The following is a 13957-nucleotide window of genomic DNA, read 5'->3' as shown; positions in this document are numbered from 1 at the left end:
GTTAGCTGTTTGAGGTAGCATCCCTGTGGCTGCCTTCTGGTGGTGTGGCTATAGCGGTGTGCTGGTTTCCCAGACTGAACTGTTTCCTGTTCATCTCAATTGTTGTGATATTTTTAGGGGTAGCCTTTTTGTTTCTGACTTCACTCCATTATGTCTACGTTACTGATTCATTCCTTTTTCAGCTGCCCTACAGTATTTGGTAGCTTTCTGAATTGCTGTCAAACATAGCAGCTTTGTTCCTGCTGTGCTGGTGCCTGGTATTCCGGATGCTACATTTGGAAGAATAGAGTGGAGGACAGAATTATGTGAATGTGACCAATTGTCTTGACCTGCATCAGCTTGTGTCACCATCCCTCTATGTCACTCTGCTGTGAAGAACAGAGTTTTGTGGTATTGGGATACATAAATGCAGCTTGCTGAGAAAATCTTCATTGTGATATGATCGAGCGGTCATTGAAGTTCAATTTTATTGTCACTTTCATTACCTTCTACTGTCAGCATGATCTTGTTGGTCTCGGAGATGTTGTTTTTGAGGTCAGCTGGAGTCCTTTGTTGGGTTTTGAAGAGGGTTGTTGTTCCCTGTGGTTTCGGGTACACCCTAGCTGCGTGCATGCCTGTCAGTAGCAGGTCAGTGCCTTTGCTGCTCCTGCAGCAACACGCAGAAGAATGGATCCCCCTGCCAGACCTGGCTGTGCTGTCTTCTACTTCACTGCATTTACTTGTATTTATCCAACAAGTCCAGCCTAAACTCCTCGTTTTCCTTTGGGAGTTTGAGGAGTGGCAGGTGTGGTGACTGAGTTGTTTCTCAAAGGCAGGATGGTTTGAGCACAGCAACCATCCATCCGCCTGTGAAGGTAGCCCAGGGGACCCGAGTTTCCTCAGGTCTCCTTCTCTTCCTCCCTTGGGGGATCCCTGCATTGGTTTGAGTGATTTTCCCAGCAGTGCCTCAACAGTTTCCCTCTTCGAGGGAAGCTACTGAGTTGTAGTAATAATATTGTTGCAGCTGCCACAGGCTAAGACCTTGAAGCCTGCTGCTTCTCCTTCAGATGTGAAGAAAGGGTTTGTGTGCCCAAGGCACATAATTTCCTGTGATAGTTTGTGGTCTAAGAAGCAGCATTCTGCCTCCCTGCATATCTTGCTTTGCTTGTTATCGAAAGAGAAATCCTTTTGGTCCTCTGGCCCTTTGCATCAGCCCACTGTGGTAAAACAAACTTTACAACTTGCCCAGAATCAGGAGTAGAGATTTTTGCAGCCGGCGGTTGGTTCCATTTTACCTTGAAGTGCTTCATGGGAGGAGAGTTACTTATCTCAGGCAGTCTGTTTCCTTTCCTTTTTGTACAACTCCCACGATGCTGCACGTAGCATTTGAGGCACTTGTTTGTAGGGCCATATGCAGTGTCTGCATAAAGGACTAAGAAAACATTAATAAGGACCACAGAACATTATACGCATACTGTGAGCTGCGTGTAGGGGTCTTCTCCTTCCCTACACACTCTTTTTTTTCACCTCTGACATGACACTTAGAAAGAAGGGAGGAGGTGGTCTAGGAAATCCCTCCCATGGGGCCTCAAGGAGTGTTACACTGGTGTCTCTGCCCCAAAATGCCATGTAGTTCTTCACTAAGGTGATTATGTCATTTGGGCATTTGCTAGTGGTGCCCATTATAAAATAAAAACACCTAAGAAAGATTAAGGGAATATTTGCAAATAACAGAAATAGATGCAAAAGCATCCAAGTACTGTGAAAATATGGTTTTCACCCTGAACAGCATAGGTTAGCCTTGGCTGTGGCATGGCAGGAGACTTTCCACCCCATCTGCCCCACCCTGGTTTATCCCTACAGAAATAATAAAATATTTTGAAATGAGTGCTGTTGCGGATGTTTTCAGCAATGGCTTCTTGGCACAGGCACTATTCAGTCTCCAGCTACTGTTTGCTTACAGGTCTTGAAGTTTTCAAAAGAAGCAAGCACTGACATTCTGGGCTTTTAAAATGCTTTCCTTAACCCAAAGCAGAAATGAGAAATTTTGACTTCCTCGTTTTACAGGTTTCATCTGTAACTGCATCCTGTGTAGGAATTGTGCTTGTTTGTGTAAAAACATTCCAGTGTAGTCAGAGAGGTGGATAGCTGAGGTGATTAATCTGCTTCGTTAATAACAATGTTGGAGTCAGTCGTAATGATCGCAAGGTTAGCAGCAATATTCACTGGGCAGGGGAGAAATTTCTGTGCCCTCAAGAAACTCAGGAGAGAAACCTGATTATCTGTGCACATGCATCCCCTTGAAGTACTCGCTTCAACTTGCCATGTGGGTGTCTCTCCCTGGCAAGTGCTCTGCTCTTACTTCAGGGCTGGGATCTAAAGCAGGTTGCAGTGTGACTGAGGGCTTGATCCCAAGCAGCATGGGTTACCCATAGCTTGTTCAGGCTGCTGCTGTTTGCACAGTTGCTTGCAGAATCAAGCCCACATTGAAGAATATTGTAGCAGTGGTGTTACTCTTTTTGACACAGATGGTCTGTGTCGTGATTGTTTGCTTTGGGAAGGTATAAATGTGCTCTTCTGCCTTTGTGTTACCTGCCTGAGCTTTGTTTCAAGTCCTTGTATTTGCCATCAACATATTTGATACCTGACTATGATACACACTCAAGCTGAATTTTGTCTCCTCTAGCAATAAGATAGTTTTGCTTGGATTGCAGATATTGTTGCCCCAGTTTCTTCTTTTGCTTGATTTTATTTTTTTTTTCCTTCCCAATTTCAGGAAGTCATCCTTGTGCTCTACTATGTAGTTTTTCTTCTGTTCAGTCTTTACTGTCCTATCCAGGTCTTACAAGGCTGCCTGTTAGGATTAATATCTGCATTAAGCATGTGAATAGCTTACTGAGGCTGGGTTGTTTTTTTTTCAGGGCACTTTGTCCACTACATTGCTGGAGCAAAAATGCAATGTCCAATAGGTGGGTGGCAATCATTATGGGGAATAGGCTGTGTTTGTTCAGAAATCCAGTATCATAATTCTTCACTTGTACAAGCGTAATTAGAACAGACTCCATTCAAATTGCAGTGAAAAATATTCAGTAGTATCAAGGAGAAGGGAAGGTTTCTTTTATGTGTGTGTGTGTGTGTATATGGAGAGAGAGAGAGTAAAACTGAGAGTCTGGATTTTTAGTTTACCACAGACTAGCCTTTGGAAAAGTGTATTTTTAGCACTGGCTTTCCTTGCAGTGAGGGAGGGGGAAACTGGCTTATCTGTAGGATCTCATGGATTATTGGGACATCTTTTGAGCTGATTTTGAGCTTTGGAGAGATGCTATATTTGCTGGAAAATGCTAATGAGAGGTTTCAAAGCATGTAAGTTTCTTTTGCTAACTAAGGATTAATACTGTGTGATGCTGCATGAGTTCAGCACATTCTGGATATGGGAAAACCCATACAGAAGCTCCTGTTTGAGGAAATAAAAATTTGTTTCTGTTGTTTCCACTTGATCATTGCTCTTTGGGATCTTGGGGTGCACCTGCATAGTTGCTTGCAGATGGTACCTGGAGGCTTAGGTCCTCCTCCAGGCTCACTGGGGCACAAGGCTTTGGGCTCAATGCAAAGTGCAGCTGCACATCTTGGATCACAGATAGACTTAATTTTCTATGAGCTGTCATAAAACAGTGCAGGCAAACCCTGGAGTGTTACAGGATGAAATCCCAGTTTGTTTATGTGGTTTTTAAGTACCCAGCCCATCCCTCTCCACCAAACAATGCAAACACCTACAATGCAATACATAGTAACACAGTGAATCAAAGCCCCTGAAGTAGTAATAATGGTTTAAGGTGGTTTTGCTTTTAGTCTTGTTATTCTCTTCCTTATTCTTTTCAAATATAGTGTCTTGCAACTTGGGAGTGTTTCTGACCTGAAAAAACACAATGGACCAGAAGCAGGGTGCATTTAGCTATTTTATTGTGGCCAACCACAATGAAAAACAAATTTGAGCACACAGCATGATTGTTCAAATAAGAGATGATATTTTAATAAGGTACTAATCTAGTTGCTAATGTGTATTAAAATGAGAAATTTCATTATGAAGTAAAGTTGCAGTGTTAAATTCACCAGGTTCTGTTTAAGACAGTTCAGAGAACTGCAGACGTGTAAGTACAGGCTTTCTCTGCATCTGCCATCTCCTTGACCTCAGCTATTCTGCGCATGCTGCAGCACACGTGCTTATGAGCTGGCAAGGTCCAGAACCACAGTATTTCAGGAAAATACAGATGAAAATTAGATTATATTAGAAAGATAATCTTGCACATGTCACATTAAACCCCCCTCACAAAACCAAAACACAGCCCTCCCCCCTACAAAGAAATAGTGTTTCCCAGGCCCTGGTTCTGGATCGGTTCAAAGTCTAGTCACACTTCTCTTACTTTATTGTTTCTCATTTCAGTGAATTTTTTTAGTGGTGTGATCTCAAACTGTTAAAAATGATAGGAACCCAGTACACTCCAACAACATCTGTAGTAAAGAAATGTGCATTATACAAATCTCGACCATTCAAACTGGTCTGCATAAATGGAAGAATCAGTACAACCAGTCTTTTTTACTAGAATTTATTAATATTCTATTTTTATGCTCCAGTATTTAAAAAATAAGTATATAGGGCATCCTTACCTGGGCCCTGAGAATGTAGCATACTTGCAGGTTACATCAGCAATTGGATGTTTTATGGCAGGAGTGACTTGTGTGCAGCAGCATTTTTTTCTGGACTTTTAAAGGCTACCATAGTTAGGAAGCAGTGGGTTTGTTTTTAACCGAGCTGCCAGGAGTGGTGTAGAGTACACTTTCAGAAGGTTTGCAGCAAATAGCGTAGCTACTTAAGGAACTTAAATTCTGAAGAAGGGTCTTTGCAGAGGAAACTACAGATCCAGAAAGCTTTTAAAGATGCTGGCAGGCTGTTACAATAGCCCCAGTTCTGCAGCTCCTGAAGTGCAGCTTCAGCTGCTGTCAATAACATTCCCTGGCTACTGCAGCTGCTATCTTCTCTCTTCTGGACCCTTGGTGTTATTGCAAGACTAACTTTGCCAGGAGGAAAAATAGCTTTATGAATATACTGTAGCCCAGAGCGTGAAATACTCTCCGTTAGTGCTGTTCTGAAGGCTCCCCTTCTTGGCCTGTACTGCCTCTTCCCTGTGTATCAGATTTCACCACAGTGCTTTTGCATCCTGACTGCAGGGGTGTTTGGGGACCTTAGCTGGACTCTCTAGAAGGTTTTTTGCAACCTCTCAGCTGAAAAGGTCCACAGGCATTTCAGGCAGTTTGCCAGTTTTTAGCAATAGCTTCCCCAGCCCTTGGCAGGGAAGAGGCTGCTGCTGCCTCTAGGTTTCTCCCGAGCAATGGGAACCTTGTGTCATCTTGCTATTTCATTCCTCTCTTCTTAAGCCAATCTTAAAGCTGCTTGGATTAGAAAGGCACAGAAGGCCTTAGAAGGCAGATACAAGCTTGAAGGCATAGTAACATCTTGCCCCAAGTGGTTATGTTTACTTTCACTTATAGGAGAAGACGAGGCATTGGAAGTGTCTTGGATGTTGCTCCTCCAGTAGGATTTAGACGTGTTGTAACAAATACTGCCAGCATTTCCAGCTGAGTCGTGTTTAGCATTTTCTTCCTACTCAGGGTCTTAAACTTTTTACTGAACAGGAGTGAGTTGTCTGCATTGTTTTGGTGGATAATGCAGAATGTGTTGTAATTTGACCCAATGGAATATCTGAATGCTCTTTTCCACGGCTGCTACGTACGTGCATTACAGGGTTGTAGTGCTGCATGACAGATGCACTAATAAACAACAAGTGAGAGTCCTTTTGGTTTGGGTTCTGGGCAAACACACCCAAGAAGTTAGAATTTGCCTTTGTGAGTTATTGCAGTGAAGTAGAAATTTGGAAGAAGAAGTATTATCAAGAGTCTCTGGTAAGCAAAACTTTGAGGAGACGGATCTTGTCCAAGCTCGCATAACAAGTTGATGTCAAACCCAAGAAAGAAATAGAATCTCCTGACTGCATTCTGTGCTTTTAGCATCACGAGGCCATTCCTCTGGGGTTTAATTTTTTTCCTTAAACAGGGAAAATTAAGGTTCTCTTTGGTCCCTGGGGTTCCATGGTATGGTCTCCCACTACTCTTGGGCGTTCTGCTTTCAGCAGTGGAATGCTTCTGTGCTTGTCACTTACTTGCTCAAGGATTTAAGCCATTTATTTTGTTTGTTTATAATAGATTTCTGGTGGGAAGGCAGATGTTATGTGGGAAAGCTATTTTCCGGATCTGTTTATCCCTGGTATGTGGAATCTCACAGGCCACCAGTAGCAAGCAGCTATTAGGCATCAGCTTTGAGATATTGGCATTTTTAGAAGGGGAAATGTGTTAGTTCTTGTAAGCAGCTTTGCAGCAAAACCAATGATTTATTGGCGTGCTTTGGCTTGGTGTTAAAAATTAACATGAGTATGTCTTTGTTTTTATGTAGTCATTTGACTGTTTGAAATATTAGTATTTTAGGGAATGTTTTGTATTTGTTCATGTCTGACAATAAATAGCTGACTTGAATTCCCAAAATACATCGTCTGAGCAATATTTAGCTTTGAAGAGATGGTTCTAAATAAATCTCATTTGAATCACTGTATTCAAAATGAAAATGTAAGGTTTTCACTTTCACTCATCGTTCTTTGTCTTGGCATCTTAGGGTACTTAAAGGATCTTGGCAATTCAGTTGTATGCTATTATGGTAGCAGAGTAGCTGAAAAGGGCAAGTCTTTGAGTTCCAAAGAATTCCTGTTTCAAAATACAATCTTTAAGATCTGACCTTCATCTCTCTTCTGCTGATACTTTCTAGCACTGATTTCACAACAGGCTGAATTCACAAATTCTTAAGATTACGGAGGAGACAAGTTAATATATTAATGCTTTACCAGGAAAGAGTCCCAGTTGGGGTATACATGCACTTGCAAAGACTAGAAAGCTTTTTACTCTTGCGTATCTGTTATTCTTGCCAAGAATCTGTAGGTTTGCAAATTGACAAAGCAGCATGTGTTGAGAGAGCAAAGTGAAAACTGTAGAAAGGCAATTATTGCATTTTCTTCTTGTTCAGCCAAAGAGATTAGACATAGATGGAAAACACTTTCCTCCTTAGGGGGAGGATGGTCACAAAACTAGATCAAACACACACCACGAAACTGTGGTGTGTGCTTGAGAGAAGTAAAAATCTTTATTATTTTGGGATCTTCTCAACAGTCTGTATCTGAATGCCTTTAGGGGTGCTTCCCTCCCAGGTAGCAGGTCGGAGTTCTCCTTCTGAGTTGCAGCTTGGCTGCCAAGATGCAAGGCACCTTCAGACTTGCTCCCCCTCGCACCACTCTGCATGGGCACTTGGTGTGAAACCAGCCTGGTTCAAGGGTATTTGGTCTGTTCTGGGCTCTGATGCGTGGGGAAGGAGTGTGTTTTGAAATGTTTTGCAGAAAGTTTCTGGCCAGTTCCAAAGGAGAGGAGAAAGTATTCGTTGTTTAGAGATGGTGAGTCTTCAGCCCCATTAGTTGAAGTGTTTCATTGTAGCAGCAGTTGGGTGATGAATTGTCAGCAATGGCTGCTTCTGTTTCACCTGCTGGGTAGTAAACACTGCAAAGATCAACTAGGAGAGTCTTTGGAAGCCTCATGCTACTTGTTTTATCGCTGCAATCTAGTTTGTTCAACTCTTTTTTTGAATGGGTTGGAAAATGCTGTGAGAGTTCACAGCAGCTTGCCTGTGCGTATGCATGCTGTGGAAGATGGGAAATCTTGCTCTCCTGGCTTTCTGCTTAGGACCACACTGAGTTAGCGTTTAGCAGAAAATTGCTTTAGACATGAAAGTTAGATAGTGAAGGGCTGCAGCAATTAATATTTTTGTGGCTGCGGCTCTGGAGGTGTTTCAGTGCTCTGCTGAACCTGTTGGTGAGTAACTTGGCCTCCTTGTACCCCTGTTCCCATTTAAATATGCATATTACAGCACTTCTCTTTAAGAAGAACTTGGAGAAATCCAAATAGTAATTGCAAAGTGCTAAGGTGTCAATCTAAATAAGCTATTTAAAATCACAGATCTGTGGTAAAAGCCATTGTTCTTCTTTTGTTGTTACTAGCAAATGTAATCCAAATAACAGGAACCTGTGGCTTTTGTATACAGCCTTCACATCTCCCAGGGAGTTCATGGTTTTGGAAAACTGTATTTCACCAGGTCTTATTTATTTCATGGTTATGGAAAGAGATACCAAGCACTGGAGGTTTCATTAATCTTTGATCAGTATCTGCAGGCTGGGTGGACTGGGGTTTGGGGATCTTTTGCCACTGGGGTGTATTTGGATGCAGCCCTTGCAACTGGCAGGAGGTGTGGAGGGCTGTGGGGCACCCAGCAGCAGACTTGATGAAGGCAGGTTAATTGTGCTGACATGGTAATCATGGCATTGGTCTTCATTTCGCTTGGTAGTGAGCGGGACCCATCAGAGAAATCCAACACAGGACTCTGCTTTCCAAGGGTAACAGCAAGTATGTTTGGAATCTGGAAATTAAAAATATGCTTCATGTCTGCTGAGGAACCATGGCAGGACTTCAGCTGACTTGGATCCCGACAGTAAATCTCTCCTTTGACAAAAACCTGTCAGAGGCTGTTAGCCTCTCAGGCTCCTTTGCTGTGAAGCTCTTCTGTGCTCAAAGCTTTGAAGAGATGTCACGAAGCTCCTCCTCGGGTGAGGGAGTGTGGTCCAACACCAGCCTTTCCTTTATGTGGTTTTGTGTGAGTGCCCATGGGCTGCAGCAAAGCTCGTGTGACATTTGCCATGCAGATGGAGTTGGTTCTTCAAGAACATGTGTGTCCATTTCCCTTTCCTTCCCCCAACTGAATTAGTCACAGAAATATTGTATGATTGCACTTTCTTTTAATAAATGTTCCTAAGAGGCTTTCAGTTATGTAGAAATTACTACTTGATACCCAAGAGTGATCAAGATTTATAAGGTGTTTCAGACTGCATGTCAATGTTCACTCATCGCTACAGTTCAGTTTGTTGTGTGTTTATTTTTGCATGAGTATTAAATGGGAGAATGGTTTAGAAACAGCAAAAGTATGTTAAAAAGAAAAATCCATGGTCATTTTTTTCTTTTCCTTCAACAGACATACATTGGCAGTGTGGTGATATCAATAAATCCCTACAGATCTCTACCCATTTATACTCCAGAGAAAGTGGAGGAATACAGAAACCGAAACTTTTATGAGCTCAGTCCTCACATGTAAGTACAGTGAAGAAGTTTTCATTTTCAGATGGTACCAGCTCTCTCTCTCTCTCACCAAAACGTCTGTGTTGATTATAAGCAAACAAAACAAAACCCACGCTACCACTCCCCCAAAATCAATTTTTATTACTTCATCCTTCATTCTGTCGGGATGAGTTACTCTTTCTGATTCGTGTATTTAAACAATGGTGTGTGCAGTTCAGAACATTTTCCTGTCATTGTTAGCTGTAACCTTTATTACTGTATTGTAAAGAAGTAGTCTGGTTTTGAGGAAATCTGTTTCTTTCAAAGTCCACGTCACTTTGTGAGAGCCTCCAGGTGTTAAAAAAGCTTGAATTGTATAATGTTACTTTTGATATCTGAAACTCTTGCTTTCTCTTTCCACAATGCAAAGACTGAAAGAATTCCTCATGATGAATGCAGAAATATACTGGATATGTCTGAATGGTAACTGTAGGAAAATAAAAGCTCAGTCTCCTCTGTGCTGGGTGGAAATGCGCCCATTCTGAGAGGGCAGCCAGAGTGCCATAAATATATCATGCAAGTTTTAAGGCTAAAATATTTAGAATATATGCAGATATCTAATACTGCAAAATATGTTTTGCATGTGATATAAATTCCAAATCAAAATTTAAGAATAGAAGGCTGGGAAGTAGATATAATCTCTTATTCTGACTTTCATTCACCTTCTGTAATTCCTCTACAAAGATGCATATTGCACAGAAGTCAAAGGCCCTGCCTTGTGGTCATGGAGAACTGACACGACCCGTATTATTTGGGCCTGGTCAGATATATTGAGGGTAATGGGACATGGTTAAGCCCTGTCTGTAACAGGACAGGACTTTGATCACAGGTGTGTGGGTGGTATGGCTGAAAACTAGACACCTTGTCTTCGGGGTCCGTGTGTCGCAGTAATCGTTTTACCTTTTTGGACATGGTAGTGGTGAGATTGAAGCTGGTTGTTCCCTTCCTGGGATAGAGAAGTGTTTCCAGTGTGTTGTGGTATTGCCACCTAACTTTGCAGTCACATATTCAGGAGACTGACTAGAGTGATAAGCAATCAAATAAGTGCCTAAATATGGCTATAGGTTGATGCGTCTTCCTTCAGTGTTAGGTTTTAGGATAAAGTAAATTATGTGTGGAAAGAGTTCTGGAAGTTATTTTGTTCAGGTTAGATTTTTGCCTTCACAATTTATCTGTAACTTTTCCAGATACATTGACTAAAATGCATCTGGCCAGTTAATCAGATCAAATAAACTTCTGGTAGTTCTTGGTCCTCTTGGATCTGAACTGTGTTCAGGTTTTTTTTCTTCACTCTATTGTTTAGCAAGCACAATTTCTTGCTAAATTAACACAGTTGCTTGCTAAAAGAACTTTATGCTCTGCTAACTTTGTTCAACTGCATAAAATTTCTTGTCATATGATGGAGGATTTTAAAAATAAAATCTGAGAGCTACAGTTTGACATTCTGAAAGTCAGTACTATGTACTTGGTTACATGTTGAATCAAGTACATAGGAATATATTGATCTTCACATTTTTGCATCTCTCTTAAGAGGTGGTTTTCCAGAATGAACAGTCATTCTTGTATGTATCTTAACTTGGTAGGAAAATGTTTCATAAACATCCTTCATCACTATTGACAATAATTGTGTGGTCAGGCTGCCGTCTCAGACCAAGAACTTCTGGAGCCCAAACACTAGAATTCCACTTAAAGAGTAATACTTTGAAGAGAGAAACTTCTTTCAGGAGATCTTGACTGTGTGATTGTAATAGATTTTTCCATGCAGGTTTGGATAGAGTGCCAGGTCATGAAAAGTGTAAGATTACTTTTGCCTGGGACAGATATGATCCCTCCACAAATTTGCTTTATTTTTTGTTGCTTCTGTATGAAATTTTTGTGTTCTGAGACCTGCTAAGTAGAGAATATATAATAAAAAATACAGGATTATGTTATTATCTTTGTTATGGTTTCTTCTACAGATACAGTGTTTTATTTTCAAACTATGGAAGTATAAAAATGATCCTACCTTATGGTGACCTTGCTTTTTTTACCACCAGTCTGTAGATGCTTATGAGAGCTGCAGAATCAAGAGAATCGCTTTTGTCTCTGCTAAACTTGGTAAACTTCTTCCCATCTTGAAAAGATATTTTAAAATACTGTAGGTGTCTAAAATAAGGGCTGTGTAGGCTGCCTTATGCCATCCCTGACAAGCCTAAACAACCTTTCATCCCCTTTAAAATATAGTGCCTTGTGCTGTAGCCTCAGGATTCATGCCAGTCCAGTTATTCACTCTGTGAATATAGAGTCGGTACTTGAGGGCTGTTTAATAGGCAATGAGGTGAGCTTACCAGGTGACCATAAGGTCCTGCTGCAGCCCAGCCCAGACTGATCACTAACAGGGTGCTTGCCTACCACACTGCTCAGTACAGCCAGCAACTGGTTTTGGAACAGAGCTGGCATCATCCCAACCCTGGAAATTGCAGGTAATTCTAGGGCTGACTAATTGTGGGAGTAGCAGGCCACTGTTGAAAGCAGGGTTCCAGGCATATCTGGGGAGCTTGCTGTGCTTCCACAGAGACCTTGCAATCTTCAAGGTATATAGATTTTTTTTAGCTGCTCAGGAACTTTAATGAAGAGATGCTGTGAGAGAAATTGCAATTTGTGGTATTGCTTCTGACTTGGGGGCAAAAAAACCCCACGCTGATTTGCAGAGATGTACTTAGGGTTTTTTGATGTGTAAATCTCCACTGAGTCATGACCTCTTCAGAGGAATTGATTGTGGGTAAGTCAATTGCACCATTTAAGTGTCCTTTAGGAAAAGACTTTTGGTTCCTGTTATGTAATCCTGAGCAAAGCAAAACTCTTGACCATTTATAAGGAAACTAATGACAGTGACCTAGAAAGTGTGTCTAGAAAGAAAAGTATACACAGTGTGTTTCTTATTTCAGTATCTCCTTTTTAACAAATATCAATCTAATTATTTTGCTAGTTCTAGCTAGAAAAATGCAAACAATTTATTGCGAGCATTTTCTATCAGTGGTTTGGTTTGAGGTTACTCTAGAAACCAGGTCTGAATGGAACAAAACCTCTTCTGTCAGAAATAAATGTGCTGTCACCTGTTGGCGTGGTAACCCATATGCTCCAAGGTCTGTCATTTTGGAGAGAACTGTCAGGTTTGGGAATCCCAATTGTTAAGTGTCAATGTCTCTGGAGCAGACTGCATGGGACCTTCCCAGAGCTCCAGCTCTTTGTGGGAGCTCCTGGGAAATGAGAAATCTAAATCCTGTTTTAGTTATTTTCCAGTATTTTTGTATGACCTTCTGTCTATGCTCAGGGTATGTGCAAGTGTTTCAGTGTGATGGATTGCTGCAGGATGTGCTTGAGAATGCCACCTGTCCTGGTAGAACAGCAGGCTTGGTGAGTGAAGGAAAATGGAAGGAAAAAAGAAGTATATAACAACGTGAAGGAAATCCATAACTACAGATATTTTTCTATATATGGTCACAGAAGGAAACATATACCCATGGCAGTGAAAAATCTGTTCATGTGTTTTCTTAACCCTCTGAAAGCTGAGGGAGTGAACACCTAGTCATCTGCCCTGTTTCCTCAAGAGTGTCTGCAAGAGCGACTGACGCTCTCAGTGACGCTCGTTAACACTTAATTGCATCCTGTGGGCGGGCTTTTGTTTTTTAATGTTCTTTGGAAATTACAGAGTAAGGCCATGAACACATTTTGAATGGACAGCCAAAGTGGATTTCTGTGAGAAAGTTCCTGGTCAGGTGATTTTGGATAGTGTTATATCTGACAAAATTTAATCAAAGAGAATTTATTTTAGTAGTTCATTCCTCTCTAAATACACCGCTGTTGTTGTGGCTCCGTATAATGAAGTATTACTTTTCTAGGTCTCCTGGTGTGCTTGTTTTCACAGTCTGTGGCTATTTGCATAGGTCTAATAGGAAGTTTACCAAGATTTTAAATTGTTTGTTGTTGTTGTTGTTATTTTTTTCAATGTTTTGTTAATCTTGATAGTTTTGTCTTTATCTCCAAGGCAGGATCAAACTTGTCTCTGACTTGACAGGGCAGAGTATGAGATACTGGTGTTAAAACAGTTTGCTGCTTGATTTGTGCAGTCCTTACACTTCTGTTCTGCTCTTTCAGTTGATGTAATTACTCTTTCAGTTGATGTAATTACTCTTTCAGTTGATGTAATTGCTGTTTTGCTTACCTTGTGGGTAAACTAGACATGAGAGGGAACCAAGCTGTCCATCTTGCTAATTTACATCGACTTCCACCAGTGACAAGTAGCCTGTCGTGCCATTTATTTGTAACCTTCATGCAGTATCACTATTCTACCAGAAACAGATTTGCTTTAAGGAATTGCAGAGTAGGTGCTTTCTTGCATTCCCTGTCTTAACCGCTGGCTCCTGGCTCCTCACAGCTCTGTCTCTGGGAGATAGGGTGGCTTGTGGCTTTTTGCTCCCCTTCATGTTCTGGACCGCCTTACCTGCTGGCTTTAGAAGAGAATCATGGATTATTTTAAGTTGAGGGACAAAACAGAAAGTGGCGACTGTGCTGCTAATGACAAGCTACCAGCAAATAAGATTCAGAACCAACATACACTTTCTAGCTATGCACTGAACTACTTAGGATGAATACCTGGAGAAGGCTTGTATCAGTCAACTAT

General features: G+C 41.3%; 1 protein-coding gene across 8 annotated transcripts in view; it reads left to right on the top strand.

Moving 5' to 3' along the window:
- The window catches only part of MYO1B (myosin IB), a 112414-nt gene that overhangs the window by 21146 nt on the left and 77311 nt on the right, over positions 1 to 13957 (top strand). For all 8 annotated transcript variants that reach the window (XM_051623215.1, XM_051623218.1, XM_051623216.1 and 5 more), the window contains one exon: positions 9152 to 9267. In XM_051623215.1, the coding sequence (XP_051479175.1) occupies positions 9152 to 9267 (116 nt within the window). The remainder of the gene's footprint in view (positions 1 to 9151; positions 9268 to 13957) is intronic.

Source organism: Apus apus, chromosome 6 (genome assembly GCF_020740795.1).
Source record: "Apus apus isolate bApuApu2 chromosome 6, bApuApu2.pri.cur, whole genome shotgun sequence".
NCBI lineage: Eukaryota > Metazoa > Chordata > Aves > Apodiformes > Apodidae > Apus > Apus apus.
This window is presented reverse-complemented; position numbering and strand designations above follow the sequence as displayed.